General features: G+C 37.2%; 2 protein-coding genes and 1 long non-coding RNA gene across 4 annotated transcripts; all 3 read left to right on the top strand.

Moving 5' to 3' along the window:
- The first annotated feature begins 3,243 nt into the window (after positions 1-3,243).
- Positions 3,244-6,806, top strand: LOC142525177 (transcription factor bHLH49-like). 2 transcript variants are annotated; one of them, XM_075629360.1, is made up of 9 exons: positions 3,244-3,526; positions 4,046-4,921; positions 5,052-5,279; positions 5,400-5,465; positions 5,545-5,613; positions 5,832-5,903; positions 5,990-6,157; positions 6,249-6,336; positions 6,418-6,806. In XM_075629360.1, the coding sequence occupies exons 2-9, from the start codon at positions 4,115-4,117 to the stop codon at positions 6,453-6,455; spliced, it is 1,536 nt and encodes a 511-aa protein (XP_075485475.1). In that variant the 5' UTR covers positions 3,244-3,526; positions 4,046-4,114; the 3' UTR covers positions 6,456-6,806. The 2 variants fall into 2 exon arrangements, with proteins under 2 accessions (XP_075485475.1, XP_075485476.1); XM_075629361.1 differs by having other exon boundaries at positions 3,926-4,921.
- Positions 6,807-9,672: 2,866 nt separating this feature from the next.
- Positions 9,673-10,626, top strand: LOC142523753 (uncharacterized). Its single transcript, XM_075627485.1, has 2 exons — positions 9,673-9,863; positions 10,044-10,626. Exons 1-2 carry the CDS (start codon positions 9,673-9,675, stop codon positions 10,624-10,626), a joined length of 774 nt encoding a protein of 257 aa, XP_075483600.1.
- Positions 10,627-15,103: 4,477 nt separating this feature from the next.
- LOC142524601 (uncharacterized) lies at positions 15,104-16,334 on the top strand. Its single transcript, XR_012814916.1, has 2 exons — positions 15,104-15,345; positions 16,066-16,334. It is a non-coding gene; the product is annotated as an uncharacterized LOC142524601 (long non-coding RNA).
- The last annotated feature ends 1,487 nt before the right edge of the window (positions 16,335-17,821 follow it).

Raw genomic sequence — 17,821 nt, 5'->3', positions numbered from 1 at the left:
TTCTCAAAATGTTTTAGCAGATTGTAACTTTGATTTAGAATTTATTTATCTGCTCAGTGGGAGGGAGGGATCTGCCCATGATTCAAACACATTGACTGATGCTTTATCAAGAAATAACGGGCTTAAAGTGCCACAATGTATGTTTTTTGTTTTATATGCTACTTATTTAAAATTTTTGTAATTTCCAAGATTATATGTGTTATCCATTGTTTACTTGATTCTATAAATATGGTTCGATAAGTAAATTTTTTTAGTGGATTGTGGATATGCAAATCGGCGTCAATTTTTGGCTCCTTTTAGAGGTGTTCGTTATCATCTCCAAGAATTCACTGGCCAAGGTTGTCATCCTGGAGATGCAAAAGAATTGTTCAATCTTCGTCATGCCTCTTTGAGGAACGTCATTGAGAGGATATTTGGTATATTTAAATCGCGGTTCAAAATATTCAAAACAGCTCCTCACTTTCCATATACAACGCAGACGGAGCTTGTATTGGCTTGTGCCGGATTGCACAATTTTCTTCGGAAGGAATGTCGATCTGATGAATTTCCAATTGAACCAGAGAATGAAGTTCCACAACCTTCATCAGAACAAGTTTACGAAGATAACAACTTTGATCAAATATTTGACACTTAAGAACAACAACGAGCAAATGCAAATAATGGAGGGATACTATAGCAAATCAAATGTAGAGTGACGTTGATCATATTTACAACAACGAACCTTAGATTTTTTCATAACACTGTCTAAAATTTATTAAATTTCATATTGTTTTGATTAGTTATTTATCTATTATTGATATTAAAATTTGTTATATATATATATATATATATACTTAAATTTTTATATGTGTTTATCAATTAAAAATTTATTGATTAATTAATTATGCATGTTGAATTGACTACTCGGAGGATTTAGATTTTTATAAATTGAATTGTGATCCATTTTTCATAAATTGAACATATTTACTTTTTAAATAAGTAAAATTTATTTATACTAAAAAATTATTTTAAAGTGAAGATGTTATTTATGTTAAATAATTACTAGTTCAAAGTTTATAAATGTCAACAAAAATCTTGCAAAAAGTCCACAAAAGTCCATGGAATTTTGTCTACAAATCTTTGAAAGTCTATAAAAGTAAATAAAAATCTATCAAATCCACGAAAATCTATAATTTTTAAAAAGTCATTGAAAGTCATTAAATCTCTATATTGAATACACCCCACTTAATATGTCATTGTTAGGAAAGATTTTATAATTAAATCAAAAGATATAGTTGTTAATTAATATATAATATTATTTTTTTTTATATTTATGACAATACAAAATGTATTTATTTGGGTGTTAATGAGTTGGCTGTTAGGCTCATGGGTCCGGGAAGGTACATGCATATTTGTTTGTGTTGTCTCATATCCCTTAAAGATCATTCTTACTCTTTGTTATCACCGCTCATGTCCCCAGCAGAGACAATATTATTAGTTAAGATCCGACGTCTTTTGTTTATATTCTAACTAATCAACCAGATCAAGCGGCCAACATTAGTAGCTTGACATACGAGAACATCCCAGAAAGTCACTTTGATATCAATTGTTAGGATCAAGCGCTGACCACTAGGCCAAAAATTATAGTTGTTAGTCACGACACAACTTTATTTCCTTATACTCGTGGCAGCGCATAGTGCACCTGCTTGGTTGCTAATCGGTCGGGCTGTTAGGCCCACAAGTTTGGGGAAATGTGTCTTTCTGCTAGTGCTGTTTCATATCCATTAGAGATCAGTCTATTTTTTTTCCTACTGTCGGTCATGTCCCAAATATAGATAATATTACAAGTTAAGATCTAGCGTCACTCTTTTACGACCCACCTAATCAATCAGATTAAGCGACATAATGTCTGCAGTTTGACATACAAGAACTTTTCAAGATATCACTTATCCCAGTATTACTCGAATCGTTACACATTTAAACCAATTATTATAGTTAATTTTTTTAAAAAAATTATTTGACCAAAAATATAATAAAAAATTGTTTGTTGCTCATTAAGTTTCTGATTATATTCATCATAAACATAAATATAACACCATTTGAACTCATATTTTTTTTAACTATGAGAGATTTGTAATTATTGACTTTTGAACTTAACAGCTCGTTCTAAATTTGAAATTTTGATATCTGATGAGCTATCAGTCATCGGCTTGAACTCAAGAATTATAATGAAATCAATCCTATTCATTTATTGGATTTGATTTGAAGTAGGTTTTTTTTTTGTAAAATCAAATAAAAACTTCGAGTTAAATTATAAATTGAATTATATACAAGTACAATGGACTAGGATAGAAGGAATGGATATAAAAAATTGACATAAAAATTGTTTAAACACAAGCTCTTCTTCCAAGGGTAAAAAAGGCAATGATTAATATTACTAATGAAATGAATTAAATAATATACTAAACCTTATAAAATGCAATACAGTTGGCTTGCGGTCAGTTGCCAGCGCTCAAGGCATTGTTTTCTTTATGTTTACTAAAATACACGCGGAGAAAGTTCACAACTCAAACTAAAGTTGATTGCACATAAATACCTTAGCTGCACATCATGAACCTTTCACTTAAAGTTTCCATAATATTATTAAATATAAAAAAATTCTTATAATAGTAAATTGAAGGCAGAAATTTGTGTGAGACGGTCTCACGGGTCGTATGTTGTGAGACAGATCTCTTATTTGGGTCATACATGGAAAAGTATTACTCTTTATGCTAAAAGTATTACTCTTTATTGTGAATATCGGCAGGATTGACCCGTCTCACAGATAAAAATTTGTGAGATTGTCTCATAAAAGACTTACTCTAAATTGAAATACATGATCGTGGAAATAAAGTTGTATTTGGGGTGATGGATTTGAAATTTGTGGATTTTTATCACAGTTTTAGTGTTAACAACGAATCAATATATGAAATCTTAAATTTATGTATTACTTGTTTACATGTTAGTTATACGAAACAGAATGATTTTAATTGCTTTTATTTTTGGATAGATTTAAAATTATCGTTATAATGTGTAAATTTGAATTTTTTAAACTAACTTCTCTAAAACTACAAATTTATATTTAAATATATTTGAAATCTATCTCGAACTTAAAAAAAAAACTTATTTAACCTTATCAAATAACTATTTTCAACGAATTAAATACTCTACATCCCTTGTTAACCATGAAGACCGTTTTTTGTTCTTGATTTTTTTTAAAGGCAAGGCGTGAGTATAAATCCAGCATCTTCTTAACTTAACTGTCCTCACCATTTCCTCTAAAGAATCTACAAAATTTCTCTCTTTTTTCATTTCATTTCCTTCTCCTGAATTAGTATCTGCTTTCTGATCTTTCTTCTGTTTGGATCAGTTTCCTTGAATTCCTAGTTTCAAGATTTGTTTTGCAAATCTATCTGGAGTTTAAACTTGATATTTTCACTAAAGAAGAGAAAAAGGGCTGCTTAAAACAATGCAGAATTCCTTAAAGGCAACGCACAATCTGAAAATGGTATCTCTGTTCTTGTTCTTTTCCCACTTTGGATTTTGTATTTCGGATTATTTACTCAATGGGTTGCTTTTTCTCCGATCAGTGGTTTTTTTTTATATAAAAAAAATGAGTTAATGAATGTGTGTCTAGTTGTATTTATGGTACTGCAATTACCTCTGTTTGAGTTGACTGCCTACTACTTTATTGAACTGCCTGTGTTTTTTTTTCCTGGGCATTAATGGCTTTCCTGCTTTAATTTTTTGAAGGACTGCTTACTTTCAGTGAAAAAACTTGGGAAATAGTTGTAATAGTTAATGTTTTTCCTGGAAACGATGTGTTTGTTTGGCGTTTGATGGTGTTTTCTTGGATTCATTTAGCTATAAAGTTGTTTGAACTAATTTATTTGATCTCCTTTTTCAGCTGTAACTGAGAGGATACTTTGACACTGCACCTATCTTTCGTTTACTCAATTATGGAATTTGATAGAAATTTTGGGGCTTTTCTTTGGGTGGTCTCCTGTCTAATTATACATTTTTCCAGGTTGTTTCTTGATCCTTAGCTGAAACTGTAGAGAAGCGCGGTTGTTATCTTGTATCTTGTAAAAGAAAGATGAACACTTCTTGTAAGGACAATAAGCATGAGCAAGAGAAAATGACTGAGAATCCTGTGAACTATCATGCGCCAAATGTACTATTAGATTGGCAAATAAATGGGAACAATTTACCAATTGCATCTTTAGGAACGACTCGATTAGGAAATTCTACGGTGGAGTCTTCTGCTTGTTCCACCACATTTATGCCAGATTCTTTTTTACCTCCGGTTTTGGATCATCCTAGCAATGGACATAGTTTAGGCTATTTTGACACGAGTTTCCAGAATCAAGCTAGCAGTTCAAATGGCCTTGGTCCAGTTCGAGTGGGTATGAATTGGACTCAGAATGCAATGTTAAGAGGGAGTATCTATTTACCAGCTGTTCCTGGAATGGTTCCTCCAAGCTTGCCTCATTTCCCTACTGATCCGGCTTTTATTGAGCGTGCAGCAAGGTTTTCATGCTTCAGTGGAGGGAACTTTAGTGAAATAATGAACCCCTTGAACATTCCAGACCTTTTAAATCCGTATTGTCGTGAATTGGGACCAACGCAAAGGCCAAATGATGTAGTGGACACGACAGGAGTTCTGGAACAGGCTTTGGTACCTGGGGAGCGTTCTGTTGAAGGGACTACTCTTAAGAATGAGAGAAAAAGCCAGAGTTTTCGACAGTCTTATGATGAAGCAAAACATGGAGTTGATGTGTCTCCTAACGAATCTGATGAGGCTGAATTCAGCGGCCGTGGTTCACAAGAGGAGTTGGCTGATGCAGCTGAGGATACCTCTGGTACCGGGCTTGGATCGAACAAGAGAAAAAGAACTCGTCAGGTCAAACATCATGTGCTTTTCTGTTGGTTGGATGAATACTGATAGCTCTTAATTATCTTTACCACTACAAAGTTACTATAATTCATAATAATACTTCGTGTACTGATTTGCAATTGTTTCGGAATATCAGAATACCGAAAATAACGAAATTGTTGGAGCCTCAGTGCCACCTATTGAACCAATGAAGGACCAAGCTGAAATTAAATTAAAAGGTGATCAGAACCCCGCTTCCACCAGTAAACCCGGTGGCAAACACTGTCAGCAGGGCTCCCAAGGATCGGATCTGCCCAAGGAAGGATACATACACGTCAGAGCACGAAGAGGACAGGCAACAAATAGCCATAGTCTTGCTGAAAGGGTATGATTTTCCTGTATTCTATTTGTTACCTCATTTCAAATCCCATTGTATCTTTCGTATATGGCAAGCTTCAGTGAAAAATTTCCTTTGGTATTGAATTTAGATTAGTTTATATTGTAGGTAAGGAGGGAGAAGATCAGTGAGAGGATGAAATTCCTTCAGGATCTCGTACCTGGTTGCAGCAAGGTTAATATTAGTTTTGTTAAGGCTCATCATTGCTGTAAGGATATTCATGTGCTAAATGTTGTTACTCATTTCTTAGCAGGTAACTGGAAAAGCAATCATGCTCGACGAAATAATCAATTATGTGCAATCACTCCAACGACAAGTTGAGGTATGCAGAAAGTACTTTTTTTTATTTCTACCAATATTTAACTTCAATTGTTCTGTCATTTTTTTGCACCTATGATCGTTTTAAAAGAGGAGAGTTTTAGAATGAAAAGAAATATTCCATCTTCATAGGGGCGTGTGCGGAAGTTTTTTGTGTGTAGAATGATACAAAATCTTCTAGGATAGATTTACTTATGAAACTCTATTTCCACAATGTTCCAGTTCCTGTCAATGAAGCTTGCAACAGTAAATCCACGGCTAGACTTCAATATTGAAGCTCTTCTGGCCAAAGATGTAAGCAAAAGCCGCAATGTTCCAGCTCATTTGGTTATTTACCTAACTCAGATTCTTATCTAACTCAAATACTTAAATGAAAACAGATCCTACAACCTAGAGCTGGTATGCCATCTTCCCCGGCACTTCCACTTGATATGACAATGCTTTTTCCTGCGCTGCTTTCGTCGCAACCTGGACAAATCCAAACCAATCTTCCTTGTTCAGAAACATTTAGAAGACCCTTTAATTTACAATCAGCCGCATTGGCTCAGGTAGTACATACTTTCTGTTGGACATAAAGAGTCTTGAGCAATATGTAGAATTGATTTTTCATTGAAAATTTTCTTATATCATCTTCCGCAGGTACCCGGTTTTTGGGATGGGGAACTTCATAATATCGTTCATACGGGCTTTAACACAAGTGGTCCTCTAAATAGCCAAGATTCAAGCGGTATCTTTTAAATTATTTAATCAAAATCATTTCCAGGCTGAAGATCTTTAGCTGATCACCCCAGTTTCGTCGCTTTTGCAGGTTCTCTACCAATGGGACACTTGAAAACCGAACCTTGATGTTCTCTCTGTATTGGGGATAACAGAAATTCCTGGGTCAGGCCTGACATAGATGGCGATTTGCTTTGTTCGTTTCCAAGAACTTATTCCTGGAAGGTCACAGTATATCATCAAGGAATCGAAAAGTTTTTGCTGTCGAAGTGTGATCGCTTACTGTGGCAGTTCCTTAGGCAATGCTCAAGAAAGTTGAAGCGAGTTTTCGAATTTCTGAAGTGAGTTGCTCCCTATTTGCAGGAAAGAACTCTTGATGCAAATTATATGTGTCTATATAAGTGTTTGATGCTGAAAAAATATTTCCAATTGTGAACTAACATAATTATCATTTATATGTTTACTTTTTTTAATTATCAAGTGACAGTATGGTATTTTTATATTTTATCTATTAATTAATAATTAATACTAATTAGTCATATTTTACGGTTATGATTTTATGCTTTTGATTTCCTCTTGTAGGTTTTTTTCATTATAATATTTAATTATGAAATATTACATTCTATTTCATTTGAAAAAAACATTTTATTTCATTCTATATAGTTATAAAAATGTGGATGTTGTAATGTTTTTTAATTGTAAACAAATGTGAGAAAATAAAATTGAGTTATATTTATATTTTAATTTGTATGCCCCAAAATAAGTCATTTCGTATTCTTGGTATTCTTAAATATTTGAGGTAATATATATATATATATATATATATATATGAAGATCCCTATGCTAAAGTATATGAATGCTTTAAATGGAGAGCAATCCAAATGAATTCTAAATTTAATATATCATATATGGGCAAATGAAAAAACAAAAAATGTAAAATCAAAATTATTACTTTTAAATTAAATAAATGAATTGAAATGAAAATTATATTCAATCAAAATTTTTTTTAAGTTTATTTTATCAAATTATTAATTTTTAAATGCATAAACTGTAAAACCCGGGATTTTATACAAGCGTGATCAGATCAGACTAATATCAGATTAATAATTTGATTATGCTAGGAAGGTGTAATCTGGGATATTAATATTTAAACCATTCATAATACAAGATTTGTTTTGAGTTATCTAAGTCGTGTAGATAATTTTATCGTGTGCTGAATTTTGAAGCTCGAAATTAATATGGTATTATTTTCGGTACTTGAACTTTTGGGGTGATTAAATCTATCACGATCCAAGGAATTTATTAAGGAATTTCGAAGATTTAGCAGATAAAGGTCTAAGATTTAAGTGGAGATTGAGATACCGGGATAAAAGATCAAGCAAGAGATAATAAAATCCCTAGAATTCGAATTAAACAGTGTTTATATTTGCAAATTTCGAAATTGAGGGGGGATAAAAGATTTAAATTTCGAACAATATCACGGATAGATCATGATTTTAGATGAAGATTTGATTCAGAGTTCAAATGCAACTATAACTCTTGATCACGATAGCAGCCAACCTCTATAAATAGGAGGACCCTATAAGCTCAAAAATCACGCCTAGATTCTCACACAAATTTCGAAATTTGTGCCCTAGTCTCCTTAGGAATTTTCGAGCACAGCGAAGCCCTGCCGTCGTCCAGCCAGTGAAGTAGGAATTTCGAAGAACCCTAGTCTTTTTCACGTTTTTTTCAAGAATTTAAGGTAAGTGGGCTTGTTTTAAAATATGTTGCGTACGAATTATTTCGTTTTCGAAAGTTTCGGTCGAGCACCGTCCTTCTGTCTTTACGTTTTTTTTATGAAATTTGGTACGTTACGTGTTGGCACTGTGAGGATTCACTGAAAATGTGTGGGAATCCCAACATATGGCCCTTCACGGTGGGATAGAACCGTTTTATGACCTCGCCCCCTTAGAGGATTAAAAATTAGGGACTGATATCAGTAAACCATAGAAGGTGGAAGAATCGCAGTGCTGTTGTGATATGAATACGATGTTACGTTACGAAAAGTATGATGTATGTATGTTTTTTTTTCGAAAATTGTGTAAATATTTTATGTTGTGCTCGAACGGCCCCCACTTGCTGAGTGACGACCATATCACTCACCCCTTACTCTACCCTCCCCAGATAAATCAAGAGAAGAAATAGAGAAAGAAGAATCAGACGCCAGTTTTTGGGCTGATAGTCGACGCATGAAGAATTTTAATTAAGAATGTTCTTGTGAGTTTTAATTCAAGTTAACGCTTCCGCAGATTTGTATCGTTTTCAGAGTTACTGTTGTAAAGACGATTCCATTTTTATGGTATTTATGATATAAACTGGTTTTTGTTTATACTGTACTACGAGGCTTGTTGTTTAGCAATTATGTGATTGTTGAATAACGCCGGTGTCGACTAATCCCGATCTCGGGGCGTGACATTTTAGTGGTATTAGAGCCGCCAGGTTCATAATCCGAATGGGAAAAATCGATTTTCAAAAAAAAAAAAATTTGGAAAATTCCGGCCAAACAGGGTCGTCGCGCGTGCGCCGCGTTTTCTCCGATTCCGGCCGCTTCCGGTACTCTTTCTTTGATCAGCAACCAGATCTAGGACCGCCTCGATGAGACGAACAAAAGCCCTCAAACAATTTCGGATTTCGTGTTTCTGTGCAACCGAAATTTCGGATCTACGGATTTGGCGTACGAACCCTAACGCCGAATTGTATTTTCTCCAATTACCCTAACAATCCTACTCCGATTTTCAATTCCTTATACCCAAACAATCTATAATCCATGGGTAACTTTTTCCAACAATCAATTTCGAGTTTGGATCACCCAATCGGAAACGCCCAATTTCATTGAGTTAACCGAGTTGCGCGAGTTCCCCGCCAAATTAGGTAGTTTTCCGACCGATTCTGGCCGTGCCACCACCGGTTCCGTGATCCTGACCCCGTCGCCGGCACACGCCTATGCTCCGACCATGCTCCGGCGAGTCAACCCTGGCCAAATCAACGAGTCAACCCGATGCGTACATCCTTCGACTTCTCGTAGGAAACTCCGAATTCGATTCCGTCAACTGTTCCGAAATCCTCTCAACATAAGCTTCGAAACCATATGAAATGGCTCGTATGCGTATCACTGCCCGTAAGAGAGTAGCCCCGATTACTCATAGGGAGACGATTCGGTTGGACACTCACCGACCTCACACGCGCGTTCAGGCTGCTATATGTTTAAAGGAACTGGCTCTACAAAATCAAGAGGAGACAACAAGTGGAAGACTTGACTACCAAGCTGGAGGCAGCAGAGAAGAAGATGGATGAGGTCTTTCAAATGTTCGAGCTTACTAAGGAGCATAATTCCGAGCTTCGAGACTCGTTAGTCATAGCAGTGGGTCAAGCCAAGCAGGCTAAGGAGGAGGTGGATCGACTCACTAGGGAGTTGTCTGAAGCACGACTAAGAGACAAAGAGAAAATTGATGAGTCATGGGATATGATTATGCAGTTGTCTGAGGGTAATCAGAGGTTGTCCAAGGAAAATAAGAACAAAAGGCCCATGAATAGTCAGTCCTCACGCAGCAATCAGACTTTCAAGAAGCCTAACCAGTCCGGTGGACCATCTAAAGGGCCTTCGCCTACCTCAAGCTAGCAGGATATTAAGCCTTGCCCAACTTGTCACTTACGACACCTGGGAGAATGCCGAAGAAACAGTGGTGTATGCTTCGGATATGGGAAAGCGGGACACCGAATTGCCGAATGCCCTACTGCCGCAAACCAAGCCACCGAGCCCAATAAGGGAACTGGGCCAAATGCAGGAGCTAACCCCAACAAGCCAAAGGAAAGCAAGCCTAACGCCAGGGTCTTTGCTATGACTCAAGAAGAGGCCGACGACGCCAATGAAGTCGTGTCAGGTACCATCCTAATTCAAAAAGTGCCTGCGTATGCGTTATTTGATTGTGGTGCTACGCATTCTTTTGTATCTAAGAGATTGGCTAAGAAACTAGGACTTAAGCCTGAATTATTAGCCGAACCTTTTCGAATAGCCACACCTACAAATAAGGCCATTGAAACTCACGAGATTCACATGGACTGTTTAATCAGTATCGGTAATCAGACTTTCAGTGCAGACTTGATACAATTAGTTATGGCCGACTTCGACATCATTCTAGGAATGGATTGGTTATCCAGAAACAATGCAATAGTGGACTGTAAAAGGAAAAGAGTTAAGCTCCGAACCCCAAATCAGGAAGAGATCGTGTATCATGGTAAATCCAAGGAACGGAAATAACTTCTTTCCGCTTCCCAAGCATGGAAGGCCATGAAATCCGGAGAAGATATCTACCTGGCCATGATCAGCGAAGTACAAGGAAAAGTCGAACTGAAGATAGAAGACATCCCAGTAGTATGCGAATTCCCGATGTTTTTCCAGAAGAACTCCCAGGGATAGTCCCGGACCAGCGAAGTTGAGTTCGAAATTAATCTGGTCCCTGGTGCAGCACCAATTTCGAAAGCGCCTTACAGGATGGCGCCAGCTGAACTCAAGGAGTTAAAGGAACAACTCCAAGAATTGCTGGACAAAAAGCAAGTGCGACCCAGTGTGTCACCATGGGGAGCACCAGTACTCTTTGTAAAGAAGAAAGATGGGAGTATGAGATTGTGCATCGACTATAGAGAACTGAACAAGATCACCATCAAGAACAAGTACCCCCTCCCGAGGATTGACGACTTATTTGATCAGCTTAAGGGAGCCGCAGTATTTTCTAAACTGGATCTAAGGACATGATACCACCAACTGAAGGTCAGGGCGGAAGATATCCCCAAAACAGCGTTTCAGACAAGATATGGGCATTATGAGTTCACAGTGATGCCGTTTGGGTTGACCAACGCTCCTGCAGCCTTCATGGACCTAATGAACAGAGTCTTCAAGCCATTCCTGGATCAGTTCATAGTGGTATTTATTGACGACATCCTCGTCTATTCTTCTAACGAACATGATCACGAAGAGCATCTCCGCATTGCACTTCAGACTTTGAGAGAGAAGGAACTCTATGCTAAGTTTAAGAAATGTGAGTTCTGGTTAAAGAGTGTATCCTTTTTAGGACACGTAATCTCTGAAGCAGGAGTATCAGTGGATCCCAAGAAAGTCGAGGCAATTACAGAGTGGCCAAAACCTAAGAACGCCACAGACATCAGGAGCTTTCTTGGACTGGCAGGGTATTACAGAAAGTTTGTCGAAGATTTTTCCTCAATTGCCATACCACTGACTAAACTGACTCAGAAGAATTCCAAGTTCGTCTGGGACGAAGGCTGCGAGAAAAGTTTTTAGACATTAAAAGAAAAGCTCGCATCCACGCCAGTACTAATCTTACCCACTGAAGATAAGGAATTCACCATCTACAGCGATGCATCTAAGGAAGGTTTGGGATGCGTACTCATGCAAGAGGGAAGAGTAATAGCCTACGCATCAAGGCAGTTGAAACCGCACGACCAGAACTACCATACGCATGATCTGGAGCTAGCAGCAGTTGTCTTTGCCTTAAAAATTTGGAGGCACTATCTCTACGGTGCCAAGTGTGAAATTTTCACAGATCACCAGAGTCTCAAGTACCTGTTCACCCAAAAAAAACTGAACATGAGGCAAAGGCGGTGGATCGAACTGCTGAAGGATTACGACCTGACTATCAGTTACCATCCGGGTAAAGCGAACAAGGTGGCCGATGCTCTGAGTCGGAAAAATGAGAGCAAGATTACTCTGGCCTCACTCTCCGCGAGACCATGTCTGCAAGAGACCATCAAGTTAAACCAGGATCGAGACCCTGAGCTAAAGAAACTTAAGGGACAAGTCGAAAGCGGGAAGTCTCAAGTTCTACAAATTGATGACAAAGGAGTCATGTGGATGAAAGGACGACTGTGTGTAGCAGAGAGCGATAACTTTCACCAAGAAATACTGTCAGAAGCACACAAGTCCAAATTTTCAGTCCATCCAGGGAGTACAAAAATGTACAGGGACCTTAAGATGAATTTTTGGTGGAATGGAATGAAAAGAGACGTGGCAGAATTTGTCTCTAAATGCCAAGTGTGTCAACATGTCAAAGCAGAGCACCAACGACCTGGAGGATTATTGCAACCTTTGGAAATACCCGAATGGAAATGGGAGCATATCTCCATGGACTTTGTGGTAGGGTTACCAAAGTCGAGGCAAGGTCAAGATGGAATATGGGTAATTGTAGATAGATTTACAAAATCTGCACACTTCCTAGCCATCCGTATGAACTACAATCTGGACAAGTTGGCGACACTATATATGGACAATATTGTACGACTTCATGGAGTACCAGTGAGCATCCTGTCTGACAGAGACCCAAGATTCGTCTCACGTTTTTGGAAGAGCTTTCAGGGGGCCATGGGAACTAAAGTGACTCTTAGTAAGGCCTATCACCCACAAACCGATGGCCAAACCGAGAGAACAATTCAAACCCTGGAAGACATGTTGCGAGCCTGCGCCCTAGAATTCAGTAGCAATTGGAGCAATCATCTACCATTGATCGAGTTTGCTTATAATAACAGCTATCACAGCAGTATTGGGATGGCTCCATACGAAGCTCTGTATGGGAGGGAATGCCGATCACCCTTGTGTTGCGATGAAGTGGGAGAAAAAGCAATAGTAGGACCCGAGCTCGTACAGATAACAATAGACAAGGTTACAGTAGTCCGAGAGAAACTCAAGGCAGCTCAAGATCGAGAAAAGAGTTGGGCAGATCTGAAAAGAAGGCCAGTGGAATTCAACGTTGGTGAGAAGGCCTACGTAAAAGTGTCACCTATGAAAGGTGTTGTCCGATTCAGTAAAGCTGGGAAGCTAAACCCCCGTTATGTAGGACCCTTTGAGATTTTGGAAAAGGTGGGCACACTAGCATACAGATTGGCCCTGCCACCAAGTATGTCTAGAATTCACAACGTTTTCCACGTGTCCCAACTACGGAAATACATCTCGGACCCAAGCCACGTGTTGGAAGCAGAACCGCTCATGATCGAAAGTAACTTGGGAGAAGAGCTGAAGTACGAAGAAGTTCCCATCAGAATCGTGGACACCAAGGACCAGGTACTAAGGCGACGAATCATTCCCTACGTCAAGGTGCAATGGACGAACCACACGGAAAGAGAAGCCACGTGGGAGCTAGAAGAAAGGATGAGGGACCAATACCCGTACCTCTTCATAGACCAAGTCAATCCAAGTTTCGAGGACGAAACTTCCCATAAGGAGGGAGGGATGTAAAACCCGGGATTCTGTACAAGCGTGATCATATCCGACTAATATCAGATTAATAATTTGATTATGCTATGATGGTGTAATCTGGGATATTAATATTTAAACCATTCAGAATACAAGATTTGTTTTGAGTTATCTAAGTCTTGTAGATAATTTTATCGTGTGCAGAATTTTGAAGCTCGAAATTAATATAGTATTATTTTCGGTACTTGAACTTTTGGGGTGATTAAATCTATCACGATCCAAGGAATTTATTAAGGAATTTTGAAGATTTAGCAGATAAAAGTCTAAGATTTAAATGGAGATTGAGATACCGGGATAAAAGATCAAGCAATAGATAATAAAATCCCTAGAATTCGAATTAAACAGTGTTTATATTTGCAAATTTCGAAATTGAGGGGGGATAAAAGATTTAAATTTCGAACAATATCACGGATAGATCATGATTTTAGATGAAGATTTGATTCAGAGTTCAAATGCAACTATAACTCTTGATCACGATAGCAGTCAACCCCTATAAATATGAGGACCCTATAAGCTCAAAAATCACACCTAGATTCTGTAAGGCCCTGTATTAATTATCCGGTAATTTGACATAATTAGAATAATTATTGAGTTGTAAATTAAAATAATTATTTATGCCAAATAAATTTTAGAAGTGTGTTAAAAATATGTATTTTAGAATATCGGAGAATTTAACGATATAAAATACATATAGAGTTTAAATAACACACGAGAGCAAATAAATACAGACCGGGATAAATGGGCTTGAGTTACTATTTTAGTAACCAAATACACAAGATATATATATACATATACATACACATAACTTACAAAATAAAAGAGAAAAGAAATGAGAGAAGAAGGAAAAGGAAAGAAAGAGGAAACCCATTCCCGTCACTTGTGTAGCGGCTGCGGGAAAATCGCGATATCTCCTCCGTCCGGCGTCCAAATCTCGATCGGTCTAAAGGGGTGTCTACCTAACATCCTAAGCTTCGATTCAAGTCAAAAATCGCGAAGTTTGAGCAAGGATTTGCGTAGATCGAAGCTGCTATTCGGGTGCTCTATTTCTGCGAGAATTCTTCCGATTTTGGGTGAGAGTTTTGGGTTGCTGCGACTTTTGTAGTTTGAATTTGTAGAAATGACTTAAAAATAACTTGTATCTCTGTTTGTTAGCTTTCTATAGCCGCTAGAATCATCAAATTTGGATAAGAAACGGAATTGATATGATTTTTCTACCAAAATGTGTCAAATCGAATTCTGAAATGGTGCTGTGCAGGACACCTACTGTAATTCGAGTTTTTGTCAATTATGCGCTCGGATTATGGACTGGTGATTCAAAAGAAAGCTGTAGAGCTATGTGTTTTCTTCGTAATGATATAAAATTCGTTAAATTCCATTAAGAATTGAGCAAGTTATGCTTGTTTTCCTGGAACTGCTCAGTTGGAGAATTCTGTCCGAAAATCTGTTGAGTGGCAGTGTGTTACTGAAAATTCTGGGATTAATCTACTGAGATTTGGAAAATGGTTTCTTCTAAAAAAAGTTAGATATTCAATTATCTTTCATTTCCAATTGGCGGATATTGAATTGAATTAATATTGAGCGAGATATGAATTTTATGCTCTTTTGTGCCAAATCGGACATTGGTGTGGAATGTAGTTTTCACGATCGGCTTATTGTGGTTTTGTTTAGGCCGAGAGTCTTGAAGTGAAGTGATATTGGATTGTCAAGTTGGTATAGGTATGTTACAGCTCGGTAACATACGACGGTAAAACATAAATTATGTTTAATTGTCATTTTGTGTGTCATTGATCGGGTGTATGACTTGTTGGTTGTTGTAAATTGTTAAATGCCTTCGTTGTGATATATGTTTATGTTTGTGACATATTATTGGCATTTAGCATTGGGCATACAGTTATGATATTCATGTTGAGCCCTACGTTCTCGTTAGCCCATTGTTGATATCCGTTGTTATCTGCCACTGTTGTTTATCTCGGGATCATTGTGTGGCTGATAGGCCTATACACATGAGACCGTAGCTCTGATTGAACAATCCCATGGTTAGTGCAGCCTTTTGAGGTGAGCGCTGGGATTGTGTCATCTAGTTCGTTCTGTTGTGCCATCCTGTTATAGTGTATCAGCTGTATGGAGGTCGAGTCAGGGGTGTTATTCAGCACAGCTTGGCATAGTTCGCATACTTGGCAGGGCGGTTTAGCTGCATGACGATGTAGCTCCCCTGTGTTGTTGCTCGAGCATTATTCCAGTTGTTATCGTACCGTTTGTTGGCTCCTGTTATCCCAGTTATTCGTTGAGCCTTTCATGCATTGCATATTACATTTTATTATATGATTATGCATGATTTATGTTATTGTTGTTATTGTTGAACTGTTTCATACCAGAATCCTAACCTCAGTTGTTTACTGGGGGGCCTGCTGTGATTGTTATTGGACACCATGGTAGATCTCCCGAGTCGTTTTGCAGCATCAGGCCGAGGTTCCGCCAGTGGAGCTCGGGATTGAGGTTGGATTGCTTGGTTCTGTTCAGTGGAGTCTCCCAGTTAGTTTATATGTATGTCTTGAGTTTGTTTCAGACTTGTATTGTACTTTATTTGCCGGGGAGATGCCCCGTGTATCTGTATTGATATTTGGTTGTTCTGGTTATGTTCTGAGGCGACTCTGTGATATTCTTGATCTGGTGAGTATTTGGTAAGTTTTAAATTCTGTTTAGTCCTGGCCAGTGCGGCTATATGTTGTTGACTTTGGTTGTTGTTTTAATGACTCTAGTTGGAGCATATTTTGATATAAACTGTTGTTTGAGTTTTCGGGATGTCCTACTTACGGGGAGGTCATGCCAAAATTTTTCTAGGCGCTGAGGTCCGTTTTAAAGTAATTTAAACCTTTTTCCGCTGTAGCTTTAAGCCAAACAATTATTGTTTGATCATTAATTGTCATTAGAGTAAATGGGCCTCACATCTTGGTATCATAGCGTAAACTGGGATAGGCTCGAACTAGAGTCTAGGACACTCGAGTCTTGGCACTAAAATGGTTGTTGCGCATGTGTATGCTACTTGACAGAATGTTTATGTGATTATATAATCTGTTTACTTTCATTCTAATTGTTTTGGTGTTTTATCGTATAGCATGGAGGGAGGTGGAGAAATTTCTGTTGATGAGATTCCTCTAGCTCGAGGTCGAGGTCGTGGGCGTGGTAGACATCGTGTCCGGGTTGTTGATGATACTTTTGTGGAGCAAGCTGCTGATCAGTTAGAGCATCTTAGGATGGATGAGTTAGTTGCGCGTTTCCATTCTATGCATCATCCTCGATTCAGTGGTTCGGAGGGAGCTGAGAAAGCTGAGTTATGGATTTCTGAGATTGAGGAATTGTTCGATTTGATTGAGTATCCTCCAGAGTGTCGATTGAGATTAGCTGTGCATCAGTTGAAAGATCGTGCCAAAATGTGGTGGTCTACTACATTGATGACTTTAGATGCTCAGAGGATCATTCCATCATGGGATATATTCAAGCTGAAGTTTAAGGAGAGTTATTGTCCTCCATTATTCTACAGTTCTAAGGCTTCTGAGTTTCATAACCTGAAACAAGGCGATATGTCAGTTGCGGAGTATGCAGATTTTTTTTATGCTATGATAAATATATGCAAATTTGACTTGAAAGAATGTAGATAGTATAATTCGATGCAAATATTTATTTAACTTCTATTCTGACTATTAATTGGTTTATAATGAAATGATTATGAGTTAAATAGGAGAATATATGCATAATTTTTTTTTATTAGGAGAGTAAATGCATTAAGTTTTTTAATTATGATTATTTGCTATTGTTAATGTGAATGTAAGTTAAATGAATTGATTTAAAATTATTTGAATAATATTAAATTTACATTTGTCTCTCTACTTGTCATTGCATTGTATGTGTTAACTATTTAATTTACGTTTTATTATATTTGTTACTATTAAATTTATATTTTCATTTCGATATAATATAACTATTGTTACTGAAAAATTAAATATATTAATAATTATTTTAATTAATTTTAGTAGTCGAATTGTGAAAATCTCAAATCATCTATATAAATCAAAAGACACTTTAGGGACATATATTTAAAATTTTATTATCATTATAAGATATATGTGAAAATTGTATTCTATATTATTTTTATTTTTATTAGCTTTAATTTTCTAAAATAATTTATTCTTAA

The sequence above is a fragment of the Primulina tabacum genome, chromosome 14, assembly GCF_025594145.1.
Source record: "Primulina tabacum isolate GXHZ01 chromosome 14, ASM2559414v2, whole genome shotgun sequence".
In the NCBI taxonomy this organism is placed as follows: Eukaryota; Viridiplantae; Streptophyta; class Magnoliopsida; order Lamiales; family Gesneriaceae; genus Primulina; species Primulina tabacum.
The sequence above is the reverse complement of the archived record's forward strand: the minus strand, read 5'-3'. Positions and strand labels throughout refer to the sequence as shown.